General features: G+C 40.6%; 1 protein-coding gene across 4 annotated transcripts in view; it reads right to left on the bottom strand.

Annotated features, from left to right (window-relative positions):
- Fmn1 (formin 1) overlaps positions 1–23,083 on the bottom strand; it is a 381,486-nt gene that overhangs the window by 88,991 nt on the left and 269,412 nt on the right. For all 4 annotated transcript variants that reach the window (XM_076929458.1, XM_076929459.1, XM_034494159.2 and 1 more), the window contains one exon: positions 17,586–17,706. In XM_076929458.1, coding sequence (XP_076785573.1) covers positions 17,586–17,706 — 121 coding nt within the window. The remainder of the gene's footprint in view (positions 1–17,585; positions 17,707–23,083) is intronic.

Genomic DNA, 23,083 nt, shown 5'->3' with positions numbered 1-23,083 from the left:
AAAAGCCCATTCAGCAAGATTCTGATTGCCAGATTGACTCTAAGCCATGTGAGGCAGGAGCTAAACATGACATTTCTAAGCTTCTAAAGGGAAAAGAATTCATCTTGGAGAAGACTGGCAGTTAGCGTCTAAAACTACTATAAAGGTAACGTTCACATGTGCAGAAAATTAAAATAATAGTAAAAACCTAGTAGTGGAAAACTCTTCCATGGTACCATGGCGAGAGCGGAGCCAGCATTTTCCCTTTCATTTTTCTATGTCTAGGTCTCTGCATCATGGCCTTGCTGTCCAGAACGACACACAGGTTGCCTTTAGACATGAGATTTTATATACCTACAAATGCCAATATAACGTTTATAATTTCTATTAATATTTCATTTACACTTTCTGACGTTCTTTTATAAAATTCACGAGCACTATATTTATAGTTATAAAAAGTTTTCAACTGTATATGCCATCGTCTACTTAGCAGTCCCATTGCAGCTGGGTAGTGAAAGTCTCTCTGTAGCAGCCATTCTACAGGGGCTGAGCTCCGGCTGTCTCCATACAAAGGTATTCTGAGTTCAGGATTGCTTCTTTAGGCAGCAGCAGGTTAAAACAGTTCTCAGAGTTCTCAAAATAATGGTGTGACCAAACCGCTTCAGTACAGCCAAAGCTCACACTACCATGAAAGATGACGAGGGGAGTCTTTGAAAACTGTGTTTTCCATGCCACTTTGCAGAGGTGGCTGTGTCCCAGAAGCTAGAACTGTGTCTGCCACTGGAATGCAGGAACTTGAAGTGATTATTCTCCAGAAGGGATAATGGCAAGAGACAACTGAGTCAGACAGACAATAACTAGCAATCTATAAAAGTCGACAATAAGCATAAGATTGTTTTTGAAGTCTATTAAATAAACCAGCTCTCTTGCAGAGAAATGGCATCCCAATGACATTTAATTTTGTCAATAGTAACACACACACTTACATCAAACACTATTACTCAAATATACGTTTCTATATTCATAAACACATAAATGTAGGATGTTCCGTCCGATTGGCCAATGAACAATATCAAACAATGATTTGGATGTGTGGCAAACTGAACCATTTGTGGAAGAGAAACAGAGCCTGCAGTTTGGGGCAGCCCACTGGAATTACTTCAAGTCTGTACGTATTGTTAATGCTAGTTCATGAGTAAAATATCACAAGGCTGCCGGTAGAATCGTGGAGGGCGGAGTCAGGCTCACTTTCACGGAAATTACACAGATGGGAGAGCCATGCGCTGGGCTCCCTGCTCAGTCTACCAAGTCAGAAGGCTTATTTTATGGCAGTTATTACTCCATTGACACAACACAATTGCACAGACACAGACATCTTGAGGGCAAGATGCTTTCTCCTTACATGGAGGTCAGCAAGGGGGTGGATGAGGCAGCCAGACTAATCTTGAGACTCTCCCTGCACGACAGCTGGCTACAGAGAAGCCAGTGGGTAACGCACCCAATCTTAATAGCAAAATGCAACCTGTTTCCACATTGCTCGGGTGGGATGGTTGCAAGCCTTCCATGGTTTTTCTGACCTCAGAGCCCAGCGTCTCCATCTTCCTAGGAACTTACTTTAACTGTAATTTTCTACTCTGGCAAAGTGTTTACATCTAAACAGATCATAAAGGAAATACAAGTCAGAAGACTGAAAGCCACAGAAGAAAACAGAGGAGGGGTGTGTGGAAAGTTACTTTAAAAAACACACTTCATTAGCTTGGTGGCTGGATTTTGGTATCTAGACTTGGCTACAGAAACTGCTGGCGAAACTCAAGGCTGGCCACTTGCTGATCAATGTGCCACTGTCGTCAGATTTAATGCAATATTTGGCTCAGGCCTTTTTAAAAAATCCCCTATTCCAGCTAAAATATTTACACAGTCCTATGTGTCTCACTTAATGCTTGTTAAGCAATCGTCCTTTAAAACTCCACAGACTCTTGTAAATCTGTCAGGAGAATTGTGGCCTATAAACAAGGCTTCACATAAAGAGGGCCACATTGTCAATTTGCCGGGAGTCAGGATTTCTCAGGATGTGTTTGAAAATAACGTTAAAGATCAGAAATAGTTTAGAGTGGGTAACCAAGTGGCCAGTGGTCTCCCTTGCTGTACAACGGGAAGCTTCCAGACACTGACCTCAGCTGGTTGAAGCACGTTCTCCTGTAAACCTGTCATGGATCCTACCTTGCTCTTGAGTTATGGCAAAAGGAGAGCTGCAGGTCCAACACCCCTTGGTAGTCTGCATCCCAGCGTCCGTCCACTTAGAGGAGATGAGCTGGGGAGACTTTTAAGTAGAAGCTATTATGTGGTTACATTTGATTTGTGTAGTGTGTATTAGCGAGAACCAGAGGCTCTGAGACGGCTGATTTGATGATAAACAGAATTCTTAGAGAAAGGTTAGATGTTATATAATAGAGTCCGAAATGATCACCGAATCAGACATCGGCCCTTATGCTAATGAGACAAAACATAAATTTTAAAGTAAAGGAGGACCATCCAAGCTCTCTCCTGGTGTACTGGGAGTGCCAGGCATTTGTCTCTCTGTCCAAGAGATGACCAAGTACTTGTGGTACAATTGAGCAAGCTGTTGCTTAGCTGTCTTAGTTTTGCTGGTTCATCCAAGAACTAACCATTATGGATTGTGGTTTACAATTATTTTTATAGTGGATTTAAAGATGAAAAATAATTTTAAAATGTACACTATTAATCTGGAAAGTAATCCTGAACTTAAAATATTCCATTTTGGATTGGGTTCCCAACCTAATGAGAAATATGGTCTTTGATTTGTAAAAAACATAACAACTCCATGCTACAGAGTCACTTGAAACAAGAGGTAGCAGTATTTTCTGATGCTCTCTGTGTGGCTGTAATTGGGGAGGGTTTTAGAAACGCATCTGCGAGGCTGCAAAACAGAAACCACAGCATATGACATGTATTTTCCCACCCTAGTCAGATCCGGAAGTTAAATTATTGCCCTTACAAGCAATCCCAACCTGTTCCTAGCAGGAGAAAAAAAAAATCTGCAAACAACTAGGTAAATTTCTTCCATAGAAGTGTGGAAAATACTTGTTCTTAAAATGTGTTTCTAAATGGCTTGATATTTCAGTGAGTTTATTTAAAATTAGCAGTTAGCTCAGTGCTTAGAATAAATATTTGCTGAAAAAATAAACACATTGAAAAGGTTGAACAAGGTCCTCCTACTCTGCAGATTTTTCTTTTTTATACTGAGGGACTCGATGATGTTTGTAACAACCATCAAAATAATACAGAAAAGTAATTTAAAAACACAAATGGTCAGGTTTTGTGTGTATTTCAGCACCCTAGATTTACACTGGTTGTTTCCTCTTTGTAAAGGTAGCAAGGATGGTTGGTGTGATTACCTATCCTGTGTGGTCCTCCAATCTTATGTGGACATACACATCTTTGTCTAATTCCTTCACACTACTACAAGTCCTTAACCTTTACAGTCCAGAGTGGATCATCTTTATGTTTCTGTTTCTGTCTCATACTGTCAAAGACTCTAGAAACATTTCTGCATTAGGTTTTCTCTCTTTTTTTTTTCATGAGAACCTACTAAGTTTGGTCCTGTTATGGTTTCCATTTTTTAACTTAGGGTGAGAAAAGTCACACAAATCATCAGTAGCTGAGCCAGAGTCTGAGCCCAGGGTGTCAGCCTCTGCGTGATAATCCTGCCCTTACTTCTACAGTCTCCAGGGAAGCGCTTAAAAAACTGGGCCACCCGTGCATGTGCCTCAGGGACTTTAAAGGCCCTGGGGAAACATCAGCCAAACCTCCAAGTGTTATTATGGGGATCCCTTTATTTGAAATAGGAAACTGGGGGCCTAGTAAGAGGTGAGGTTTCTAAGTGGCAAGACAACTATCAAAACCAGGGTTTCCAGTTACCATCTAGGTCCACTGAGCTTCCCATGGATAACTAAAAGTAAGTCACAGCCCATGGCCCACCTAAAACCAAGAAGCCTTGGGGAGAACCCAGGAAGAAAGACATGGACTAATACTCCCCTTCCCTTTGGTCTGACTAAAGAGGTTTCCTTCTAACTGCTCATTTGGTTTTCTGACAAAGGCAGCTTTCACTTGTGCAGTGTGAATCTTCCATGAGATCCTTGATACACAATTTACTTGGGTGGAAAAATGTTTTGGTATTCACAAATGCCCACAGATCTTCTTCTGTTTAGAAAATACTTGGACCTGATACAAGTCTATGAGGCTGTAGCTTGAGCACTGGCTTGGCAACAGAGACTGGAGTGTCAGGCCTGGCTGCATGATCCTGGTCTCACTGCTTCCTGTCTCAGTCTTTGGTCTACTTCTGTGAAGAGTGCCTAAACCATCATGCCTCCTTACTCTCATTTATGGATACCTCCTTACTCTCATTTTACAAGACTTGTCAAGTTAACGATCCTTTTCCAGTACTGACTCAGGTTAAAAGCTTGCAGCTCACAGGCTGCTGTCTGGAGTCCTTGCACCTCATAGGCCACTGTCTGGTATTACTGTTCTCTCACCTTTGTGTTTGTCCCTGTCAAGAGCAGCTGTGGACTTTCTAAACTTGATTGTGCTAGCTTTTCATTCTATGGAATTTATGTAATTTAATTATTTGATGGAATACTGCAGGTATATGGCTGCGTAAAAGTTCTGCTTGTATACATTTAAACGAAAAGGGCGAAATGCTATTGTTAAACATAAGTTGTAGACCATGGAGAACATGGAGCCACAGCAGCTTAGTGCAGCGACCCCAGGACAGGAAGAGGGAGCAGATGGAAAAAGTAGTGAGCTCCACAGAAACCCTAAAGTCTAGTTAATAGAATTGTATTAGTTCTGAAAAACACTCCACCGCAATCCACGGTGATGCGGATGGGGAAGCTGAGTGAGAGCTCTATGAGAGCCACACCATAACATCTATGCAATGTTTACATTTTAATCCGTTAAAATTATTCCAAAATAAAAAAAATAATAAATAGCTATGAACAAGATAGATTTTAAACGTTGAGAACAAGAACAAAGATCTAGAAGGTTTTGCGTGGTAACTGTGAGTCATCCCCGCACTTTAAAAGGACAAGGGAAATGATGGAAGATCTGGTCTGGGTGCAGACTGTGGGAGGGAACCCTGGAGGGCTACAGTTGATTCACAGTCAAGGAAAGGTGTCATTGTCAGAAGACTGGCAGGTCATGTTCTCTTAGCCGGTTCTAGACTAAAGTGTAAGGGAGACAAGTCTGCTTTACTGTGAGTACTTCCTTTGGCCAGTTTTTGCCCCATTGACTGGATACTACACTGAATATGAGTTCTAGTTCTAGGGACTATCAAATCAAGAATCCTTGAGGCATGGATGAATTCAAGACAGATCTTTGAGAATCATTTATAAAGAGTACCTGAGATCTGAGCCTAATAAGATTTTACAATTGTCTTTCAAATGCCCTGGGGTTTTCAGTTATTCCAAGTCACTTAAGTCTTAAAAACTGCTGAATAAGCGTTTTGTAGACTACACTAAGAGCAATAACAATCTAATAATTATCAAAGTTGGACTGTGTCTTCAGAGTTACCTAGCAACTTTTTATGACACCTGTTTTGCCTTTCTACATCAACAGTCTTCTGTCAGTAGCTGAAGGACTCACCATCTCGCTGGTCTGTCAATCACTGAGCAGCTTTAAAGGCTGTTTCTTCAAAGAGTTGAGCCACTGATGTTTGTTGACATCACTAGACATTAAGAAATTAATCTCTCTGAAAGTTCCAGTTTCTCTCTGAGACCAAAGTTAGCAATTGTCTTAGTTAACTTTTTTATTAGTGTAATAAAATCCATGGTAAAAAGCAGTTCGGAGAGGAAAGGACTTAACTCATCTTCAACTTCCAGGTCATAGCCAATTATTGAGGGAAGTGAAGGCAGGAACCTGGAGGCAGGAACGGAAGCAGTGATCCATGGAGGAACACTACTTACTGGCTTTCTCCTTCTTTCCTATACAACTCAGGACCACCATCCCAGGGATGGCAGCACCTATGGTGAGCTGGGCTCTCCCACATCAGCCATTAATCAATGCCCACAGGCTTGACCACGGGCCAACCAGGTGAGGACATTTTCTCAACTGAGGTTCCCCTTTCCCCAAATCACTCTTGATTGTGTCAAAACCAGAAATTATTGAAATTGAATCATTTCTATCATTATTGATTTGTCTGATTATCCATTTACTAAGCAAATACAGAGTGAACAGTGAGCATATGGCATGTCCTGTTGGGCATAATACAAATAAACTGAAAATTCCATGTTAAATATATACCTACAATAGAAGTGGATGACAGAAGAAGGTAAATTTACAGAAAATAAACAGAAATTAAGAGTAACATCAAAATAGAGAGCTGCAATAAACATTTTTGAATTCAAAGTGACTCCTAGGCCTGGGTAGGCAGAGAAAGCTCAAGTCATGGAGCCTTGTAGCTGAAGGGAATAGCTACTGCAAAGGTCCTGAAGTAGAGATAAGGTTCATCAGGTTGGAACCAAAAGAAGTATTATGTGGCTAAAGTGGGAGGGACTAGATAGAGGACGTGAAGGTAGCATCTGGAGTCTCTGGCTATGAGATTGGATCTGATGTTGAGAACAAGTACCCAAGTTCTGGTAAGATGTCTGGTGGGTGGTAACTGAATGAGGAGGTTGGGAGTGGAAACAGGGAAATGCATTAGGAGTATTTCAGCCAACTGAGGATGTGCTGTGCAAGGATGGAAGTAACGGAAGAAGCCAAGGCATTTTGAAGGTGGGTGTGAATAGAGCCCATGGATGGACTGAAGTTCAGATGCAAAGGCACAAGGAAAGGAGAAGATAGGATCTATTGTGCTCACACTATACTTAGGGATTGCCTTTATATTCTCCTGTAAACTCTACAGAACTCATGGGAGTGAGTAGTAGTGCCTTAATTTAAGTTCTTGGATACTGGAAGGTGAGGAAACCCAATGACATGCCAAGGGTTACACAGTTTATAAATCAAAGATTTTAACTCGGGACTTCTGACTCAGACTTTTCCAAAAAAAAAAAAAAAAAAAGAAGAAGAAGAAGAAAAGAAGAAGCTCTTATTTTTTTATGCTTATCAGAGAAAACCAAAGAAACAAAGAAACAACTAAATTCTCTTACTCATGCTGCTTTATAAACATGGAGTCAAACAATGCAAACTGGGAGGAGGCAGCCAGGACAGCAGAACCCAACCTACTCATGCCTACCACCTGGAGATGGCACAGTCATGGCTCCAAAGGAGAACACACACTTCTTCCATTAATTTAATGGTCAAGTCAAGCCTCAGTCTCTGCATCCCTTCTCCTCTCTGCATAATTCATCTTTGAAGGCATTCCACTCGGGAAATGTGTGACCTTTACCCATCATGCCACACTTGATTGGATGCTTCGCCTGAAAAATCACAGTGCCGTTTAACTTTTTTTTGTAATACCCCCAGCCTTTCTGAAACATTTATCCCAGTTCCTTAAGGCCTGTTTTGTTGAAACCATTTTACAAAAATAAATCATATCAAAGTTTTTTTTTTTTAATTATTTCTAAGACTTTGCTTGCAAGACTAAATATTTTTAACACCATGGCAACATGGTCAGGACTCTGACTAATGTATCCAGTCTTGTACCAGAGTTCATACTTAATAAACTTCTGCCATGGACAAATGGGCTACAAAGAAGCAAGGAGCTAATAAATTAGGCATGGTCAATAATCATTCAACTCGGATCTTCTGGAGCTTCCTCAAAGGTGATAAATGAGCCAAACGTGTCCGAGTGGATCATCTGCCCACGTCTCTTGTAAGAACTACCCCCAGCTGATATTTGCTGTAGTTTCTCACCATGCTCCTTACACTGAACCTTCCAGTACTTGCCCGAGCTGAGCTGGGTAGAGGAATATGATATCTTCACCTTTTCAGCTGGGCTGCACAGAGGCTAGCAGGAATGTGTCAAACTTGGATAACTTATCCTGCGGTCAGTAGGTGGCAGGACCAATGCACCATTGAACCATAGCTATCACATATGAGTGAACTCGTGTATGTTATTCATGGGGAAGGGCTGTGTATAGCTGTGTATAGAAGGTGTATACACACTTAGTTTATATAACAAATGCCATGCAGGCAAAGGGCAGCATCTCTCCTTCTTTAGCCTCTTAGTCTTGTCTCTTCAGTGGCATGGCTTTTCACCAATTTAAAATAACCATTTTGGAATTTCACAGTACCACTAGTGACACTTTTAAAATTTTCTTTGTGGAAAGTAAATGATGCTGTTCTCTACCCTTCACTCTCTCCTCTACCTCCACCATCCAGAGTTCTATCATCATTACAACTGAAGCTTTTGTCACAAACTGCTTTTCCCCCATGTGCTTATCATTAAATGAATTTCCACTTATTGGTGATTAAGCACTATTTTGTCCCAATTATGCCATTCAGGCACACCAGATGAATTAACTAAACACTTCTTAAGAATATTCTTCCTAACTCCATGGTTGTGACCTAGCCTGGAAGGTTTTTCTCTCTGTACATGCCCGTGATCCTGAGCTCTTAATCTATCCTGGCGACACTTCACCTTCCTTGTCTACTGGACCTTTTGTTTCCCACAACTAGTACCTTCTGCCTAGTGGGAGAGCTTGTCTCTGTGAGCATTCAGAGGCTGGCCACATATGGAGATCAGAACGTACACTTCTCAAAATGCTTTGAGTCTTTCCTTATGTCTGACTGATAAAGTGGGCACAGTAATCAGCACTGGGAGTGATACTCGCCCCAGAATCAGATCCTTTCATAGCTCTCTGGTAATGAAATGATGGTTTCTACCTTGTAGGACAGTTGACAGTTAGTTTACTGTTTACCCATGCTGTCGAATAGGAGTTTTCCCAGCATGTAAGTGTTTTTGCTGATTTGGCGAATTAATATTTAAAATAACATTTTTAACCTTTACCAAATCTTTAACCTAACTATTCTATCCACTGAGAGTAGACAATAATATATACTTTTAAACTAAGTGATAAACTGGGTGGTGATGGTCTATGACTTTAATCCCAGCACTCAGGTTTCAGAGGCAAGTGAATCTGTGGAGGACTATCTGGTCAACAGAGTTCCAGGACAGCCAGGCCTACACAGAGAGACCCTGTCTTGGAAAAACAAACAAACAAACAAACAAACAAGCAGACAAACACTAAGTTTAAGTATAAAAGTCACATATACACATTCAAAGAATTAAACTATGTCTACTATACCATTCTATGCCTGTGTTAATAGTTATATGCCATGTTTAAAATTATATGAGCCTTGTTTAACCATATGGTGACCCTTGGGAAAATACAGAGCTGTATGAATGGAATCACCTACCATTTTATATGATGATGTATTGACTATAGTTTAAAAGACCCTCAAGGCTTTCTTGAAATTGAGTTTCACTTATATGTACTTATATCCACTTAAAATTAAGATTTTGAGGTAGAAGGTTCTAGGCTTGTGCAAACAGAGGCTTAACTAGTAGTGCTGAGCTAACTTGGTTGGCACAAAAAATAAGTACACAAGAACTAAAATGCCTATAATTGGATGGGACTTGGAAGACGGCTTGGTCAGCAAAATGTTCACCACACAAACAAGGGGACCTGAATTCAATAACTAGCACCCAGGTGAAAAAAGCCAGACAGAGACTAGACAGGCCTAGGCCAGATGAAGTCCTAATGCTGACAGGGGAAGTGGACACAAGACCTCATTCCTAACCCAGAAGCTATCCCTAACTGATAACTACTCACAAAGAAAAAGCTAGTTTTCTCCAAGTCAGAAGTTGTACAAACTCACTTTAGGACAGGCCCCATACCCAGCAGTAGATGCCGATACAAACCAAACTCAGCTGTATGTTTATAGGGTTCTATTTTCCCCTTGCTATACTTTGTTTTGGCATTTTTCCCTTTTACCTTATAGATTTTTTCCTTCTGTATTATGGTTTCGTATTTTGTCTTTATGGGTTTTCTCTGTGTGCAAACGTGTGTGTCTCAGAGCCTATGTGTTTCTTGTGCTTTTTTTTTTTTTTTTTTTTTTTTTTTTTGCCTCTTTTGTTTACTTGCGTTGACCTTTTCTGGACTGCATTATTATCATTGTTTTTATTTCCTAGATGTCTGTTTATATTCTAATGAGAGACAGAAAGCGTGTGAATTTGGGTGAGTGGGTAAGTGGGAAGGATCTGGGAGGAGTTGGGGGAGGGGACACTGTAATCAGAATATACTGTATTTTTAAAAAATCTTATTTCAATTAAGAAAACAAACAAAACACATGCCTCTAATCTTGGCACCGAGAAGGAAGGGACAGAAGGATCATCGGTGTTTGCTGCTCGAGCATTCTAACCAAATTGGATACTTCCAGGCTCTGTGAGAATGTAAGTGATAGAGGAGGATGCCTGACATTCACCTCTGGCCTCTATATTCATGTGCACATACATGTGCACACACACACACACACAACACACACACACAATTATGAAAATAACAATGCCCATCAATGGGGTAACTACAATTTGAATAAGCATAGAGAGGTTTCCACTTTCAATATTAGATTAAGTGTTTGTAGTGTTCACTGAAGGCCCGGCCTATGTGTTTCACCAAACATCTCATTTAGGAAAGCCTTAGAAACATTAGCACATGAGGACAAACATTTCCAGCATAAATATTTGTAGAGCAAGACCTGAAAGTAAAAAGGTCAACGTATTCTTGCTTTTCCATAGCCATCTAAGTGTATTTCTAAATATATCTAAATGGAACATAAGAGAGGATGTTCACATATATATTTTTAAATATTTAGAGGAAAAGATCCAGTCAGGAACACCATGAAGGTTATATATGCAAACTTGTATCTCTGCCAACATCTACAAACCTGAGCATCTTGTACTGTGGTTAACCAGGACTGACATTGTCCAGGCACAGGACCGACCATGCTAATACTGCTTTGCTTTCAAGGAAAGATTTGATAAAGATCTCATTTATTATAAAGCTCAATCTTAATGAGAGGGAATGTTAAATGACGACTTTTAGCTAGAAAGGCAAAGTACTTTTAGTTTTAGATGACCTTTCAAGGATGTGCGGGCTTTTCAATATCGACCCAAAGAATTCCTATCTCAGTTTCTGATTTGAAAATTAATCCAGCTTGCTCATTTCATAAGTAGAGTAAATTTTTCCCATGACAAAATACTATCACAGGATCACATCAAAGAAATGTGTATTTGAGGTGAGTGCATCCCACCTTAAATCCCAGAGACCACTGGTATCATTTAGCTTGAACTTGAGACATCAAGGCATCAAGGAAGATGTGCTTGTCTATGTGGATGAAAAACTCAACAAAGGTGGCATGTTTCCTGCAGTGCCAAAATCAATGGTGTGAGCAAGTGCTAGCTAGCACTGATCACACAGTACCGCCTATTAGGATCACACAGTAATGGTCATTTACCAGCAACTGTGTAGTTACCTTGAAAGTTTGATAGTAATTCTGTGGTGGTTCAAATAAAAATGGTTCCCATAGGCTCATAGGGAGTGGCACTATTAGGAGGTGTGGCCTTGTTGGAGGAAGTGTGTCTTATGCAGGCTGTCTCTGAGGTTTCAAATGCTCAAGCCAGGCCCAGTGTCACTCTCTCTTCCTGTTGCCTGCAAATCCAGATATGGAACTCTCAGCTACAAGTTCAGCACCATGTCTACCTCTGTGCTGCCATGCTTCCTGCCATGATGATAATGGACTAAATGTCTAAACTGTAAGCCAGCCTCAAACGTTTTCCTTTGTAAGAGTTGCTGTGATCATGGCATCTATTCATACCAATAAAATCCCAACCAAGAAAATACCATTACTTCATTTTCACAAGCTGCACTTAGTAGATGCATTTTGTAAAATACTACATGATACGTAAAGAAAAGAAGAAAACTGCTATTTCATTCTTTAAACTGACAGACACTGTTTAAACAGAGTTAAATCTTATTTATTTCAAAATTTAAAAGCTTCCAAGTACCTCCAATTGTCTCATGCACACAATGGACCTATGTAATATGATTTTTAAAATGTTTATTTGATGTGTATGGCTTTCTTCCCTGCATGTATGTCTGTGCATCTTGTGTGTACAGAGCCATAGGAGGCCGGAAGAGAGGGATGACTACCCTGGGACTGGTGTTACACAGTGGAGCTGTCGCATGAGTTCAGGTGAGTCGTCTGGAAGGGCAGCCACCACTGAGCCATCTTCCCAGCCTCCATGGTATGATTTTAATATATAGCATTTTAATATTTATTTAGTGTTCAATAAATGTCCCAGCAGGTAAAGTATTTGTCACCAAGTTTGATGAGCCAAGTTTGATCCTAGGGACTTACATGGTAGAATGAAAGAACCAGGTCTTTTGAGTTGTCCTCTGGCCTTAACATGTGTACTCTTGAATGCATACATGTACTCACACACACCAAAAAAAATGTAATTAAAATTTTTGATATGTATCTGTCCTACAGACTTAAAAAAATAAATAAATAACTCACATTTCACCCAACATTATTGATGCTTCTGCTTGGGGAATCCTACAAAATATAACCTCCATTAGGTTGTGAGTGTTCATAATTGTGTGTGTGTGTGCGCACACACACATGCATGGGTGTAGGGTTGGATGTATCAGCTACAATCAGAGAGAGGATCCATGCCATGATGCATTTTTTCCAGTTTATAACAAATTAGCACAGATAATAAATGGCATAAGACACCAAAATACATCTTACGGTTCTGCGTGGTAGAAGTTGGTCACACGCCTTACCCTCAGCTATGCTAAAATCAAGGCTTTGACAGGCTATATTCCCTGCTAGCTCTAGGAAGAGACTGCTCCTTGCTTTTCCCCATTCCACAGGCTTCATACATTCCTTGGCCCACTGCCCGTTTCCTCCACTGTCAAAGCCAGCAATATTGCATCCCTCTGATCATTCTTCTGTAGTTATGTTTCCCTCTGATCACAGCCAGGGAAAGCTTTCAGCTTTTAAAGATTCATTTTAAAGATTCATGTGATTAGATTAGTTCCACTTGGCCAGGCCTGAATAATCTCCCCATGTCAGCATCCGCACAGTCCCTCTTCCCATGTAAGGTAACATAATCATGGATTCTAGGAACTGGTTTTTTTTTTTTTTTTTTTTGAGGTTGATGGGTGAGGCATTATTTCACCTACCACATATGAGGTGGTAAGAATACCTTGAGAGTTCTGGCCAACAGACAAGGTCAAGGACTAAGAAAGATCACGGGCACTTGCCATTTCTCAATGATTTCCTATAATGTAATAGTACTGAGGAAATCAAAACCATTGTCTGAGTAAGAAATGTGGAATAAACCAAGTATGTGTTTATCAACGTCACGAGTTAGCTCTTTCTTCACAAAGGAAGGACGTTCGTCTGGGAATAAGATACTCCCTAGTCACAGCCAGCTGGCCACTGAGTAGCAGGGACCTACTCTATAGGTTATAGTCATAACAGTAAAAGGGATGTATCTCTAATTGTCGTTATCAAAGGAACCATTTATTCATTGTTTCCTATTATGCAGGTGCTATATATCCAGATTTCCCAGTAAGAAAATTAAGTGGGTCTAGTTTTCTTTTCTTTTTTTTTTTTTTCTTGATGATGTCTCATTGTATGGCCCAAGCTAGACTGGAACTTGAGACAATTCCCCTCTCTAATCTTCCAAAGTGCTAACATTACAAGCATGAGCCACCATACCTAGCTGAAAGAGAGTATTTTAGTTAATTTCTTGTTTATGCATGTGAGTGTTGGTTGAAGATTGAGCCCAGGGCCTTTTGATGCGAGTCATATACACAACCATTGACCCATCTGTAGGTGACTTTTTTATAGCTATACTGCTTACTAAGATTTTACCTTAACCAAACCAATAAAATGTACACATCTGACTCCACGGCCTGAATCCTTCTTGTTTTAAGCTTCCCTAAACATTTATAGTGAAAAATACGAAATTCAGGGCAAGATATCCTTATTAACATGAATTTCCACCACACATTTTATGTATCTACAACACATATATAAGAAAAATCTTTGCCATCTTACATGCTGAAAATGTAAACAAGTAAGAAAATAAAGAGTCACCAACTGTGGTAGTAGGGGTGGAGTTTGACAGGCTTTCACATCCATGTGGGAGTCTAGGGTAGGGAAATGCACACAATAAAGAAAATAATTCAGAAACTCTTTTTAGAGACATCTAAAGAAATGGTTGTGTGAGAGAAATGGATTTTGGGTGGGAGCCAGGTTGTTCAATGCAAATAAAGAAGACATGGAAAATTAAGGATGCAGGCTGTGGAGACAACATTGAGTATGTCTCTGTCTCAGACAGTGCCCATGGGCTGTGTCACCCATCATTAACAGGAGGAACCTGAGTTCTCCAGTCGGTGAAGGTAGAGCTGGGACATGAATGTATAACACAGGCCACAGGGAGGATGTGGAGAGGACCCAAGCCATATCCTAGCATTATATTCAGTTTCAAATATGGCTGGATCCTTACCTGTGAGCCAACAGCAAACTACTTTAACACCGAGAACTTCAGTTTATCTTGGGAGAAGTCAAAAGTAATACTGATGCCAAAGGACTATAAGGACTAAGAGATTATGAAAAGAATCTGAGAATAATAATCGCACAATACATTTCGGTTGAGGCTATTATCAATTCCTCTATGTTTACTTCACACACACACAAAAATGGGTCTTGTCTTTCAGGAAGAATTTTATTGACTACTTCTGAGACCCACGTTAGTGATATTTGTATGCCCACCAGCCGTAGGGTAAATTCACATCTTTTCTGGCAAGGTGTGGTTGATGCTACTAAACATTATTTTCTTCTAAAATGTGGTGTCATGCCTGTCCAGAGACCTGGAGCCCGACACCACTTGAAACTTGCTAATCACATCTGGTTTAGCTTTAGACATTTTCTGGGATTTTGCCAGCAGCTACGACATTTTAATGGCTACAATAAACCTCAAAGCCTCATCAAATCTTTGCTGTATGTGTGAAAATTATGTCCTCCTCAATTAAACATTCAATCTGGGTTCACACCAAGGCCTTATGGAAAGGGAGGTGAAACTGAATGGGGACTAGAGATGAAACGGACCGCCTTGATCCTCGCCATCTCGCCAGATGCTATTTAGAAGAAAAAGAAATTCATTAGAGAAACCAGGCTCTGTGTTTTCTTTAAATATTTACTGGGTACCTTTCATGTGTTAGAAACACTGGCATCTCTAAAGATTAGCAGGGCATTTTTGTTTAAATATTCAATGTGTGTGGGGTGGGGGTGGTGTTCCCTCCTTGGTGTTTGGGGGACTTCATGTGTCTGGGAGAAGCACAGTTTAGGGAAGGGAAATAACCCATGTGATGCTCAGTCTTCCTTCCAAAAGTTGGTCTCCTGGCTCCAAAAGCTCTTGGGGCTCCTTGGAGTGACTCAGGGGAATGTCAAGAGAGGCCAAGGTGACACTCAGCAGCATCCTTAGACAAATGAGGTGCCCTGGGAAACCTCCTCCCATCCCTTTGCTATTCAACATCAAGCTCATACAGACAAAGGCAGCCATGACGATGTCTGAGAAGATGGCCCCTGGCAGGAGAGGGTACCATCAAACAGAGATCGAGTTTCTTCTCAAACATCTCTGAAGGGTCAGGTCAAGGGCCTTACAATGGGCAGAGAGACAGAACTAAGAAGTGACTCTAAGAGATGGCCTCTCTCTTGGATCCCTATTCTGTACTATAAGACATTTGCTGCCATCCATGAGGGTGCTCTGCCTCGTAAGTCTACCCCTGAAAAAGTACAGAGAAGACTCCATGAGATGGCTTTCTTATTCTGTTTTTATTACAGCACAAATTGAGCAATACAAAATATCAGAGATAAAGATAAAGCTGTCAGGTTCTTACAGATGAACCCAAAGTTTATATATAATATCTCTGTATGAAGGGTCCACTCGGTTGAATTCATTCTCTCAACACCATCAACAATGGGAGTGGGTGTGGGAAGGAACCAGAATGCTCCTTTAAGAATAATTTACAATGTTAAAAGTATAACCACTATCCATACTTGAACAAGTTTTATGCCCAAAGTAAAAATAAAAAAACTCCCCCTGGTCCTATGGGCACCTTGCTCCCACGTTGCTTCCATGGCCAGGCAGGTCTCAACCTGAAGAGTGGAGTATTGAAGCAATCTTTCACAATAAACATTTTTTAATGTTTATTTTATGTTTTAGTGCAAAACTACTCCTGGTTGAAACTCTTTATTTCCTCAAGCTTTCCTTCTGGCACCTGGGGGCGGGAGGGGGTCGCTATTTCCACATTAACACACTCCCTAGAGTCTCCATTAGTTCACAACAGTGCCAAGGCTAGGTTTTATACTCCTAGACAAAAAGATGTCTCCACAATGAAAACACAGGACTCAAGAGATGCCAAAGGAAAATCCCTGCTCAAGAGACACATACTTTCACTTTCTAAAAAGACACACACAAAGAAGATAGAACAAAAGAAGGGGGGGGAGGGAAGAAAAAAGAGGGAAGGGGAGGGGAGAGAAGGGGAGGGGAGAAAGAAGAAAAGAGAAGAGGCAGGGCAGCTCTCAGGCTTTTTGATTTCATTATTAAAAATGGACATTTAACTGACATAGAACATTTAACATGGGGTTTTTAATTATCATTAGAGTTGTATCATAAACAGAGTTATGGAACATATGCATATGTGACAAGAACATATCTTTATATATACATATATGTGTACATGTACCTATATACATATATATGTGTATATATAGTCAAAGAAGCTTAGAATATATATGAAGTGTTATTTGATAGGCCTGATCAAAGCAGAAGGCGCATGCCTCTGACTAAAGACAATTTCCCCATGTCTCAACTTTCTCATCTCTAAAATGACATTAATATAGTTCTTGCTTATTATGGTTGTTCTAAGAATAATATAAGAAAATGGTATGCTTGCAACAAGCACCCATTATTACTAAAGCTCTAACTACTGACTATCAGAACAAGGAAATTATGGAGTTGGGAAAAGAGTAGGGAAAGTGCTTGCTTTGTAAGTATGAGGACTCAAGGTTGAAGCCCAGAACCTGGTTTTAAAAAGCAGGTATGGTGTTGAGCACTTACAATCCTAGGACGGTGAGGTGGAGGGCGAGCAGACCTCTGGGGCTAGTTTGCAAACCAGTGTAGCCTACTTGGAGAGTTCTAGGCCAGTGAGAAATCATGGCTCAAGGACAAAACAAAAAACTAAACCAACAAATGAGCTATACCCAAGAGTTGACACCACAGTTGCCTGGTGTCCACACACACTCATACACGGGTGCTTGCAAACCCCTCCAAACACAAACAGGTGAGCAGATGGAAGTAAAGGACGATATGGCGAGACACAGATATCAAGTGATCAACGTCGAAATCAGAGGATTTACTGCATGCAGGTACTGCCCAGGGAAGGAATGGTCCATGATGGCCACAGGAGCCCATGAGGGATCTCCACTGCATCCACTCCATGAGCTAGCCATCAGATGAAACTGCTCTAAGAAGTCGCCCTTGCAATGATCATAACAATCCCCATTACCTTCTAGTTGACGCTTCAGTTTTCTCAAATCCTTTATGAGGTCTTCAAATTTGACTTGGGAGGCCAGGAAGAAATCCTGTGGTTCAGGCAGTGGGAAAACACTCTTGTCTGTTCCAGCTTCCTAAAAGACAGGGTAAGCAAGAGAATGTTCTACTTCCCTCTTGTCACTTTGGTTGACATTCCAAAGCATCAGTGAGGAAAAAAAAAAGTTCAATCACATGGTTAAAAGGAATCATGGTACTGCTTTTCTAAACCAGGACCTGTGTTTTGAAGCTTTTGACTCCATTATGGTATCTTTTTGGTCTTCCTGGCCTTGAAATTTGCTATGGTGCTGGCTTGGGCTGCATTTCAATCTTACCTTATGAGTGCAAGAGGAAACTGTCAGGTATATTTTAATCTATTTCTCTCAATTCCCATGGAAAAAGACAGGGGAAACACATGAAAGTACTTACACTGAAAGTCCGTTTGAGTTACACATGCTAGCAATTAGATAACTCATCTTGGGGTGTGCCAGTGGGTGTGTGTGGGACAAGAAGGCACTGAATGGGAGATTCTACCCCTTCCTTTACTCACCCCTTCTGCAGCTTAAGCTATGACGAATGTGTACACAATATGACCTGTGTGTGTGTGTGTGTGTGTGTGTGTGTGTGTGTGTGTGTGTGTGTAAAGTGCATCTAACTGCTGTTCCTTATTGTAGGAGGTATCTGCAGCAGGCATGGTTGGGTATAGTTTTGACAAGGTCCACGGCCCTATCTGATGGATGATCTGAGCTGTGAGTTATCTTAAGAGACAAACACTTCAGGCATACTGAAACTTAAGGGGAACCTTAAATACCCTGTGTAGCCTAGGCTCTTTTCTCCTGAGTTGTTTAAGCTCTATCTTGCATGTCTTAGACAGTCTTCGCTTGTTTCTCTCTCTGTACACAAGACTTTGCCAGCGGCCCTTCGCATTCCATCTCTCCCAGTGCCATTAGAAGTAACTCCAAATGCCAAAACTGCTTTACAAGGCACTTTATGATCTGGCCTCTGTCTACAGTACCAGCTTTAGATCTACCTTCCCCCAACTTCAAGTCCTACCCCTAAGCTTTCCTGAAACAAGAGAACAAGCAAGTCTCTTGCCTCTAGGCCTTTACCTACAAAGCTGTTCTTTTTCCTCTCCCTAGAATTTCCTCATGGCTCCTTGTTCATACCCATCTTTCAAGTATTGACACAAACAGTGCTTCCTCAAAGCTTTCTAGGACCTCATCAAACTTGTGTGTTTCTCTGTGTTATCCAAGGGTGTCTCATCCTGTCGCCACAGCGCTTGTTACTATTACTTTAGAGATTTAGCTTTAGACTGTATGTAGGATGTGTCACTGGAGTATAAACATAGCAGTGTAAGGACTCTTTCTTACACTTGGTACAGTATATAATATCTGACATATCAATAAATGGTTCGGGTTGGTAGGCACCGCAGCAGACAGTTCATGAAATATTGCTCTGTGAAGTCAGCAAGTTTACCATAAGACACATAACTATTTTAATATATATAATGTGTGTGTATGTGTGTGTGCACATTTAGTTTTTGAGAATTTCCTACATGTACAAGGTGTGTTTGAGCAAATTTATTCCCTCTTCCTATGCTCCTTAAAAACTTCCCTTTTCCCATAACTTTTTTTCTCTTCCAACTTTTCATGTTTCCTTTTAAGAATACTGAGGCCACTTAGTACTGTCTTGTGTGCAAAAGCAGGGAGGGTCATCTACTGGAGTGTGGACAGGCTCCCCGTGGCTTCATCCCTGAAGAAGTGTCTTGTCAGTAAAGGATGGGACTTTCTGAGCTCCTCCACCATCCACACTGGAATGTGGGCTGTCTTGATCTTATGCAGGTCTTCTGCATATAGTGTGATACAGAAGTCCTGCTTAGAGCTGACCACTCCACAGTACCAGACATGTAATTTATGACTATGTTTTTCTATAGTTTCAGGAAGTGCCTGGACCCTTACCCATTCTCTATCTAAGTCAGCAATTCTCAATCTGTAGGTCACAACCTCTTTGGGGATTGAATGACCCTTTCACAGGAGTTACTTAAGACCATCACACAACACAGATCTTTATGATTCATAACTGTAGCAAAATTATAGTTATGAAGTAGCAACATAATTTTATGATTTGGGGGTCACCACAACATGAAGAACTGTATTAAAGGGTTGCAGCACTAGGAAGTTTGAGAACCACTGCTCTAAGTCTTTCAGGTTCATTTAGATGTCTGGGGAAGGTGGCTGCCCTTATTTTATCAGTACTTAATCCACCCATATTTCTCAATCTTCCTATATTTATTTTTATACTTTAAAAACAACTGAAGTACTCTGAATGTCAAGTCTGAATGTGACGTGAAAAGCCATCTAAGGCACTCATGGAGACCCACACTGGAGGAATTCAGCTATAATACTCCCTAAGCTGTGTCTCCGACTCTACCATGGCTTCAGGTTTTTTCATAAGGCGACATAAGAGAAAATGTTGGTGATGAGTCAGCCTGGTAAGAGGTCTGTCTAGTCAAAGCACTAAGAGTTGAGAAGGCGTTATCTCTGTGTGGTTTTCTTCTGCCTACACAGACCTATACTTGGACCCAATGCCAGGCAGAAGAAACAGGAAGCTGAAAGAACTCACCTTTCCTCAGGTCATTGCTAATCATCACAGACCACAAAAAATCATCATCATCATCATCATCATCATCATCATCATCATCATCATCATCATCATCATCAGTTCTTCTGCCCAAGGGAAAAGGAGCTTCCTAAATCGCACAACTCCACACTTGCCTTGAGTGCTCTGTGCTCTTTAGTGAACACCGGGAGGGCACTACACAAGTGTGGATGGGGCTTAATCTATATCTGCAACTATAGTTACTATATTTTGCTCCACAAAGGCAACTCTATTGCATCCTGCATTCATCAACGATCATATGCCATGGACTAATTTCAGCCTTTCTATGAAGAATAGATCACTGAATAGAGGCAAATTTGATCTTGCCCAATTGGAATTAAAAATGTCACCTCTCAGTATTCCTCAAGGTAATTCGGCTCTGTAGGTATCTGCTGTCAGAACTTGGAGTATGCTCAGACATGCCTGCTGCTGCTAGCTTTCCTGAAGCCCAACATCTCTCTCTCACACTCCACAAAAACAAAACAAACCAAAACCACCTACGTCCTTACACCTAGTTCTTTACATCTGCCAATTTTGATGATGTTTACATTAACAATCTGTGGCTAATGGTTTTGGACACCACCGAGGGAGACGCTAAAAAGTCAACAGCGAATTGTGGCTCTCAAAGGAGTAAAGTCAGGATCATTGGTGATTTTACACTATCCGCAGCACAAGTAAAAGGAATCGCTGGAGACCTTTAAAGAATCTTCACCCAGGCTTCCAAAGTGAGAGCTTCGAAGATTTCCTTTAAGGATTAGGATGCAAGAAAATACTTATGAAAGGAGGGCAATGAAAGATTAACCAAGTGATTGGCTTTACTGTGGTTCCCACTTTTACAAATGCACATTCATCATGCATAGTAATTGAAGGTTAAAAAGAATCATAGCCCCAACATCCTAAAATATTAATGAAAATGCATTATTATATATCATTCCAGGATTTGAGTGTGTATCTATGTGTGTGTGTGTGTGTGTGTGTGTGTGTAACTGGCTGGTTTTGTGTGTCAACGACACAAGCTGGAGTAATCACAGACAAACAAGACTCTCTTGAGGAAATGCCTCCATGAGATCCAGCTGTAAGGTATTTTCCCAATTAGTGATCAAAGGTGGGAGGACCCATTGTGGGTGGTGCCATTCCTGGGTTGATAGTCCTGGGTTCTATAAGAAAGCAAGCTGAACAAGCCAGGGGAAGCAAGCCAGTAAATAACATTCCTCCATGGCCTCTGCATCACTTCCTGCTTCCTGACCTGCTTGAGTTCCAGTCCTAACTCTGGTGATGAAGAGCAACATGGAAGTGTAAGCTGAATAAATCCTTTCTTTCCCAACTTGCTTCTTGGTCATGATGTTTGTGCAGGAATAAAACCTGACTAAGACACACACATACACACACATACGTATATACATACATACATACATACATACATACATACATACATACACAGAGAGAGAGACATATTTGAAACACATGCATATAATGCATATGATTTTTCCTTGGTTTTTTGAGACAGGGTTTCTCTGTATACTCCTGGCTGTCTTGCAACTTACTTTGTAGATCAAACTGGCCTGGAACTCAGAGGTTCACTTGCCTCTGTCTCTCTGATGGGATTAAAGGTGTGTGGCGTTCTTCGTGCATGCATATAGTTTAGAAACAGACAAAATACTCTCCAGGGCCACTACATTGTGTCTTAAACACTTTCAATAGCAGTATGCTATTCAATTTGATGACTCTAACATGATTCATTTGACTTCATTGTTATCCACTGGATACCTACTATTGCTATTACTAATTATCATAATTATTATAATTATCTTCAATTATAAATCCCTAGAAAATGTATGCATATTTCCAGACCTTTTGATACAGGAGGTCTGAAAGCTTGTGAGCACATATGTATCAATTAAGAAAAGGCATCCCCTATAAGACTGTTGGATTCTGTTGTTTTTAATTCCTGGAGAATCGTCCATAATGTCATTTACATAGTACCTGCACCATTTTTACATTCTCAGAAACCATGCTCAGGGGTTCTAAAAAGCCCCTAACCTTGGCAACACATTTTTTTTTTTTTAATTCTAGAGTGACTATCCTAATGGGTGTGTTAGCATATTTCACCATGGCTGTGACTACTAATTCTTGATGCTGGACATTTTTGATATACATGTTGATCATTACTATGATCTTTATTTATGTTAAATTATATCATTTCTTTATATGGGTCTGTACTTCCCTGAAAAGACCATAATATGTCATTGTGAGTTTTCTCCCTAAGACCTCCAAATGTTATTTCCTGAGGGGAATATTAAGAGGAAAAACAAAATTTTATAAAAAGACAGGAGTCAGCAGGCTAGAGGGATGGCCCTGTGATTAAGAGCACTTGCTGCTCTTGCAGCGGACCTGGATCTACTTGCCACCATCTACACAGCAGCTCATAACAACCTGTAACTCTAGATCTAGGAATCTGATGCTGATGCCATTTTCTGGCCTCTGCAGGTGTCACGCATGTACATGCTATACTGATATGCAGACAGACAAACCTCATAGATGTAAAATAAAAATAAATAAATCTTAAAAGAAAAAAAGTCTTGAGACAAAGATAGTTCCTGTTTGGGTGGACAACCGAGTCTCAGGTCTTGATTCACTTCAGGCAGAGAGCCATTTCTGTTTGAGTACAAACATTGTATTGGAGGCACACAGAAAAGACCGTGAGATGGTGGAGGGCAACATTCATTCCTCAAGCTGTGGGTCATGACCCATTTGGAGTGGTACAACTCTCTACAACAGGGGTCCCATATCACATATCCTGCACGTCAGATATTTACA

The sequence above is a fragment of the Arvicanthis niloticus genome, chromosome 2 (assembly GCF_011762505.2).
Source record: "Arvicanthis niloticus isolate mArvNil1 chromosome 2, mArvNil1.pat.X, whole genome shotgun sequence".
NCBI lineage: Eukaryota > Metazoa > Chordata > Mammalia > Rodentia > Muridae > Arvicanthis > Arvicanthis niloticus.
Note: the sequence above shows the minus strand (reverse complement) of the source record. Positions and strands in the feature narration are given on the sequence as shown.